This window comes from Vulpes lagopus, chromosome 1 (assembly GCF_018345385.1).
Source record: "Vulpes lagopus strain Blue_001 chromosome 1, ASM1834538v1, whole genome shotgun sequence".
Lineage (NCBI taxonomy): Eukaryota > Metazoa > Chordata > Mammalia > Carnivora > Canidae > Vulpes > Vulpes lagopus.
This window is the reverse complement of record NC_054824.1, coordinates 166,642,711-166,650,267: the sequence shown is the minus strand read 5'-3', so window position 1 is coordinate 166,650,267 and position 7,557 is coordinate 166,642,711. Positions and strand designations below refer to the sequence as shown.

Below are 7,557 nucleotides of genomic sequence, written 5' to 3'. Positions count from 1 at the left end.
CTAGAATTTGTGACAACTGTCTGATTTGAACATTGGTCCACAAATGGAAAATAAGCAAATCTGTTTTAAACACACTTCCCCCTGGGAGCCAATTTTGGATGATTTATCAAGCACTGTGTCTTCAAATATGAGATATAGTGCTTCAGCTCTCATGCACCATTAATTCCTTCTCTGATTCAGACTCCTAGAAGTTTTTTACCTTGCTCTTCAGCTCACTCATGGCACATTTTTCAAATTATATTTTATTTTGTATTTTTATTTGTTTGTGTAGGAGGAAAGTTTCCAAGTGTTTCAAGGGAAAAAGTAGAAGTTCTCTAAATTTCATTTTCATCATTTTAAAGTGCAATAATGCTATCTATTTGCAGAATTGTGGTTAAAAATTAGACATTATATGTATAAAATTCTGGCCCATAATAGGCAATTAAAAATGATAGTTGTAATATCACTACTAAATATTCTTTTGTCCATAGAATAAAGAGACCTTGCTTCTACTCTGCCTTTTTCTAAAGAAGTTTAGCTTCTGACATTGTATTTAAAAAAAAAAATACTACTTTGTTTAGAACTTCAATGTGGTGCAATGTTTCTAAATTTCTTATAAGAATATAATATATAGGGACCCCTGGGTGGCTCAGCAGTTTAGCGTCTGCCTTCAGCCCAAGGCATGATCCTAGAGTCCCCAGATCGAGTCCCACGTCAGGCTCTCTGCATGAAGACTGCTTCTCCCTCTGCCTGTGTCTCTACCTCTCTCTCTCTCTGTGTCTCTCATAAATAAATAAATAAAATCTTTAAAAAAAAAGAATATAATATATATTATAATAATAATTATATATATTATATATATACATATAATGTAAGATAGCTTACTGACTGATTTTTTTTTTTTGTATTTTGGGTTATGTAATGTTTTTAGGGCCTTGATAATGTAGTACTTGAAAAAAAAATAGACTTCAAACAGAAAATTTATATCCTCTTAAGACTTTATTTTTATCATACAAGCAAAATTATGATTAATAATGTAATTTGGAAAGCCCAAATAACACCACTGAGGGGAAAAAAACAAAAAAAACAAAAACAAGGAGTAAAAAAGTCAACACATAACTTGAAAGGAATTTTTGAAAACTGCCACAATATTATTTATATCCTCTTTGCCTACTAACATGTTGCTAAAGACTACAATATTTTGTAGTAAAGCCTCTATGCACTTAAGTAACTAAAAAATGCTGAATCAAATAATTTTAGTATCAATCTTTTTATCCCCCGCAAATTAAAATAGCCATGGCCATACTTGGTGTTCTCTAAAGGAATATGGATACTACCAAAATCAATGTACAATTTGTAAAGGAGAAATACAAGATTTGACATAGTGACTCTTTATTCAGTATCTTCTTCCATGTTGGTCTGATCTAGGGCATGTATCTCCCTTTCAGGTAGTAACCCATATTCATTTAGGAAAGACTCCACATCCCCAGCAAAAAATTCTTCTGCAAACTGTTCAGTAACACTAATAAAATTGCTTATGAGTTCCCCACCTTTGTAGATGAGCAGTGTGGGGAGCACATCTAAGGAAAAGCGGTCCCCAGCACCTGTATTAGAAGCTTTTATTTTACAGAACTTGACCATAGGGTATTCAGCTGCAAGACATGTAAAGCTACTATTTAGAGCATCACAGCCCTTAATGCCATCTTCATAAATGTGAACAACAATTGTGGTGATTTTCTGTTCCTTTTCAATGGTTTCCAAGAATTGCTCCCCAGTCTCAAGCTCATACACAAACCCATATCTAGGCCCAAAGCTCAGCTTCTGGTGCATATCCTGCATACATTGTCTACGATATTTACGAAGGCAATTTTCATCTTCTTTGTCTCGGTGAATTAGTTCATATTCTTGAATGCTCATCTGGGAATAGACAAAAGAAATGATAGAGAAAATTTGGTCAGAAATTTATATTATCTTAAAAAAATTTTTAAAGAGTATTTATTTATTTGAGAAGGAGAGCAAAAGCAGGGAGGAAGGGGAGATAGAGAAACAGGCTTTCCTCTACAGAGAACCTGACTTAGGACTCAATCCCAGGACCCCAGGATCATGACCTGAGCCAAAGGCAGATGCTTAACCAAATGAGCCACATAGACACCCCCAGAAATTTATATTCTTTAGACACACCAAACCCATTCTCAATTCAACTTCTATCTCACTCCTGAGGTGAAGAAGGCCTTCTCTTTCACCACTTTCAAACCTTTATTCAAATGATACCTTCTTTGATGATATGGGTTTCCTTATATGGGTTTATTTTTCTTCATAGCAGTAAGTACTACCTGACATTGTGTCATATATTTTTTTATTTCATAAAGTTTTTGTAACTGTTATGTCCCATGGGGGCAGGAATTTGATCCTACAGGCATACTTTTACATTTATTTTTTCTTCATATCTCTTTTTAAAAGGGATAAGTGTTGCAATTCTTCAGATGGGAAAATTTAATTGTCTCATCCATATCACATAGTGCCTCAGTAAAGGAAATCTAGAAATCTGGAAACAAGATCTTAGACTTGAAGATTTTTACAATGGCCAAAAGCCTAGAACCAAGATGCAGTCTGTCTATTGAGAATCAATATGCAACTTATACAATGGTTTGGAGATAAATAACTCACAAAGGGAGTTATTCCACAATGGAAGTCACTTTATGGGTTTTTAAATTAATATGATTGTTGTTGTAATTATTGTTATATAAATAATGCATGATAATTATAAGGATTCAAAATAGCCAAAAAGCTAAAGGAAGGAAGTAATAAATAGTGAAATTTCACCAATCTAATACTCTGAGATAATCTCCATTAACATCGTTTGACTTATCACATGGACATACATATTATATACCGAGTAAATAAGTAAGACTTTTTAAAAATTTTACTTTAAAAAAAATCATGATATCATAAAAAATGTGGCTTATTCTGCTTACCAGCTTTCTCCTACTTGGAAAAGGAAGTTGAGATCTCTCAATCAATCCTACCCTTCAAAATAACTGATATTATCAAGTGTCTTTCCATACTTCTCTGCATACATGGTCATATAATTATAGAAGGGTAAAAACACATACATACCATATATGTATGGTATAAAAACCATATACATGGTTTTTTTCCCCATTGCTCTAAAGGGGATGGGATCATATAACTTAAAATACTCTGTATCTTGCTTTCTTATATTACAGAACTGCCTGTAAGTCAGCTTATATATTGTAACTCATTCTTTTAATAGCTGCTATACATTTTTTAATATGGAATACCTTCACAGGCATTTACTTCATTTCATGTTTATTTTTTGCCAATGTAAACAATACTATAATAAATATTTTTGAAATATATCAATTTTATATTTCTAAAGTGATTCTTTAGAGTCATTTAGACTAAAAATACATTGTAATTTATTTATTATTGATTTTTCCTTACCTTTCTGCTGAATCTTTCTTTTGAGTCTTTGTCATCTCTATTCTGAGGAGAAGACATTTGTCTGAGAATCTCCTTCTTACTAGGTGGAACTGAATCACTGTCTTCACTCTCTAATTTAAACTTTCTCCAATCATTTATTACTCCTTTGGGTCCTGAATAAAAGAAAAAACAAAATTTTTTCCTTTTTATTTTCAAAATGATTATTTATACAATTGAAATTTGTGTATCACTGTGGGAATAGATATCAACTGCTGCATCAGAAACAAACATATTTGAGGGGTTTTTGTTGTTTTTTTAAAAAAGATTTTATTTATTTATTCATGAAAGAGACAGAGAGAGAGGGAGGCAGGATGTAGCAGAAGGAGAAGCAGGCTCCCTGCTGCAAGCCTCATGTGGGACTCAATCCTGGAACTCCAGGATCACACCCTGTGCCCCAAGGCAGCCAATCAACTGCTGAGCCACCCAGGCATCCCAAGGAAACAAACAACTTTGTTTGGGCTACAAATTTCTGGCTGCCCTGCCTTCCCTTCAGGTCATGATCTTTAGATCTGGGATCAAGCCTCCACACCACCCCCATGGGGCTCCCTACTCAGTGTGGAGTCTGCTTGTCTCTCTCCCTCTACTCTTACCCCTGCTTGTGCTTACTCATTCTCTCAAACAAACGAAAGAATTATAAAGTGAATTCCTATGCATTTTGTCAAGTACGCATGTGAATTCATCAACCTTCTGGCTAAATTTAAAGGCTCCATTTCATGTTATTAAGAGAGAGAGGAAAACATTAGTTTAATAAGATTCCAAAGAGCTTAAAAAAAAAAAACTAAACTGTTAGTTTTATTTATTTTTTAAATGTTATTTATTTTTTTAATTGTAGTATAGTTAACATACAATATTATACTAGTTGCAGGTATACAAAATAAGTGAAGAGGCCTAAGAGGTACTAACTGAACTTTTAAACTGACATGCTATTTGACTTTCAAACTCTTAGTAGTGGCATATATATTGTCCTTACAATTTAACAGATTAGGAAAACAGGTTTTGGATGAAATGTATTGAGGGCAGCCCGGGTGGCTCAGCAGTTTAACACCGCCTTCACCCCAGGGCAAGATCCTGGAGACCTGGGATTGAGTCCCATGTCAGGCTCCCTGCATGGAGCCAGCTTCTCCCTTTGCCTGTGTCTCTGCCTCTCTCTCTCTCTCTCTCTCTCTCTCTCTCTCTCTCTCTCGTCTCTCATGAATAAATAAATAAAATTTTAAAAAAAGGAAATGTATTGAAATGGTAGGATTTCTAGAGGAAAATTGGAATCCATTTGATTTAAGAATGTTTTATCATTTATTTTTTCAGATTCAAAAAATGAAAAACTATTTACCTTTTGGTCTGCTGTTGTTTACGATTGCAAGGAAAAGTTCATAGTGGGGAACATAAGAGAAGAAAGAGCTTAATTATAGTGTAGATAGGTCTTATGATAGTTGCGCAGGAAGAGATTCTCAATAATTAGTGTTTTTCTCATTCTTTGACATCTAAATAAAACTACTTTAAGTGTATTTGATTTCACATTAATTTTCCCAAATATTTTTTAGATGATTCCATCAAACAACTCAAAAGTATTATTTAAATTTTATGCTGAACAATGGCAGTAAGAACATTAGAGATCTCCACATTTATGTTAATAATATTTTTCTTCTTCTAGATTTTCTTACCTGTATGTGTGGCCTGTCCTTCAAAGTCTTCCTCCAAACTTTGGTTTTTGGCTTCTTCCATTTTAGGGATTTGATCTGATATAATCTATAGTATGAACAAAGAAGTAATGATGACAGATGAATGCTAGGAGATACACACGCATTATATCTATCATTTTCTTGCTGCCAAATTGCATGCTAGGGTAGGAGTTATCACTAAGAGATAAAATGTTTAGCATATTTCTGCCTGCCTTATAAAAGGACATTAATTTAATGTTTGTGTTTTTAAAGGTATTTTGACCTGAAGATTTTACATAATTCATAATTTGTTTTTACTTAAAAAGCCTTCTTCAGTTTATCTATGTACTTAGTGAACATTATTATTTAGTTACCAAATAACATATCATATCATATATGATATGATATATGATCATATATCATATATATGATATGATATGATCATATATGATATATGAAATAACATATAATACTATGTTATATCATAGTACTTTATATAACACAATTTTTAAAATTAATAATTATATACTTACTATGTGCTAAACACTGTTCCAATTATTTAATTATTTTATGTGTCCAAAAAATCATTTAATATAGCTATATTATTAATACCATTTTACAACTGAGGAAGCTGAAGGACAGAGTTTAAATTACCTGCCCGTGGTCACATAGTGGTAGAGCAAGGATTTGAATCTAGATTTAATTTTAGAGCTAAATCGTGAGTCATTACACTCTTATGGAAATTAACATAATGTAACAGAGTTGTTTTCATCAGTATAGTTTGACAAATCCTACTTCTGAACTGGCATTAAAGAAAAATGATCTAAGGAACAGTGTTATTCAAAAACCAACATCAGAACATCTCTCTATACAATAAAGCAAGTTTTGGTGATGTTAACCACCAAGCAAATGATAACAATTAGTAATCGTGCCTATAGAATTTTGACTAAAATATGTCACAATATCTACCAAAAGTACATGGAATTTTATTCATAAGAGGTTCCTTGATGCCATGATATGGAACCTATTTATCTCTTGGTTCACATCAAACCCAACTTGTTTACTTAGTTATCTTTCCCATCATCTGGAAAACTCTATTAACTATATATACTAACACATTCCCTAAGGGGTCCATAATTGTGATTTTCTTGAAATTTCCAAGTCAGGGATGATATGCTAACAGTGGATATACCATCTTTTTACTGTTCCTTCCTCTACCTTCTCTCCTTCTTTCTTTCAAAGTCAGTTTTAGCCAATGATATAATCCAACTTATGCTTTTATTCTCATCTTAGTTTTTTATTGATTTATGCTTGAACTTGGTTCGTTGGTGCCTTCCTAAGGCATGGAATGGTAAAACAGAATTCTTTGTCTTGATCTCTCTTTTGCTTTGACATCTGTTCCCAACATAATTTTATGATCTCATAATTTTACTGTTTCCATCTCTTTAGTCCCTACTCAGAATCACTGATTGTCAAAGGTCTTTACCAATCTGATTTTACCCACTTGAACAAGAAAAGGCTTTTAAGGAAAGGCTGTCAAGCACTCTTGGGGACTGTAGAAATGATTTCAAATCATGTATATTTCTCATGTTCATGTAAAAGAGGGAGTATAAACAAGATAAATGGTTTGAGCCATTAAAAAATATTAAAGTTGAATATTAAGGTTGAATGGATTAATGTTAATGAAAAAGAATAAAGGATAATGAAGATAAGGGAAATGGAAATAAGTAAATGTTGGCTAAAACAAGCTACTTAAGGGGCACTTTGGTGGTTCAGTCAGTTAAATGTCTCCCATTGGCTCAAGTCATGATCCCCAACTACTGGGATCAAGTCCCAGGATTGCATCTGGCATTGGGCTACCTGCTTTGTGGGGAGTCTGCTTCTCCTTCTCCCTCTGTCCTTCTCCCTGCTCATGCTTTCTCTCTCTCATACACACTCTCTCAAATATATAAATTAAATCTAAAAAAAAAAAAAAAGCTACATAAAAGGTGCTTGGCTGGCTCAGTAAGTAAAACAAGCAACAGTCTCTTTTTTTTGGGGGGGGGGGAAGGAGGGCAAAAGGGAGAGGGAGAGAGTCTTAAGCAGACTCTGCGCTGAGCATGAAGCCCAACATGGAGCTTGATCTCATGACTCTGAGATCACCACCCTGAGATCATGATCTGAGCCTAAATCAAGAGTCGGACACTTAACCAACTCTGCCGCCCAGTGGCCCCAAGCAAGGGACTCTTGATCTCAGGGCCATAAGTTCAATACCCACATTGGGTGTAGAGCTTACTTTAAAATAAATAAATAAACACTAAAACAAACAAACAAAACAACAAAACCAAGCTCCTTAATTATTGTAATTACTTAAAAATAGTTTTTTCATCTGGTAAAAATGAATGTTAATAGATTGCTTCAAAAGAACACTATAGAACAA

General features: G+C 33.6%; 1 protein-coding gene across 1 annotated transcript; it reads right to left on the bottom strand.

Moving 5' to 3' along the window:
- Positions 1 to 1,371: 1,371 nt before the first annotated feature.
- On the bottom strand, positions 1,372 to 5,202 carry PDC (phosducin). The gene is made up of 3 exons (XM_041733609.1): positions 5,142 to 5,202; positions 3,445 to 3,596; positions 1,372 to 1,896 (listed from the first exon to the last, which is right to left on the bottom strand). Exons 1-3 carry the CDS (start codon positions 5,200 to 5,202, stop codon positions 1,372 to 1,374), a joined length of 738 nt encoding a protein of 245 aa, XP_041589543.1.
- Positions 5,203 to 7,557: the final 2,355 nt, after the last annotated feature.

Bases quoted from the DNA above. Each gene is read 5' to 3' on its own strand.
- PDC (XM_041733609.1), bottom strand. From the start codon at position 5,202: ATGGAAGAAGCCAAAAACCAAAGTTTGGAGGAAGACTTTGAAGGACAG. The intron at 3,597-5,141 runs GTAAGAAAATCT...TCTTTTATTCAG, and splicing joins AGGACAGGCCACACATACAG to GACCCAAAGGAGTAATAAAT. The intron at 1,897-3,444 runs GTAAGGAAAAAT...GTCTATTCCCAG, and splicing joins AAGAAAGATTCAGCAGAAAG to ATGAGCATTCAAGAATATGA.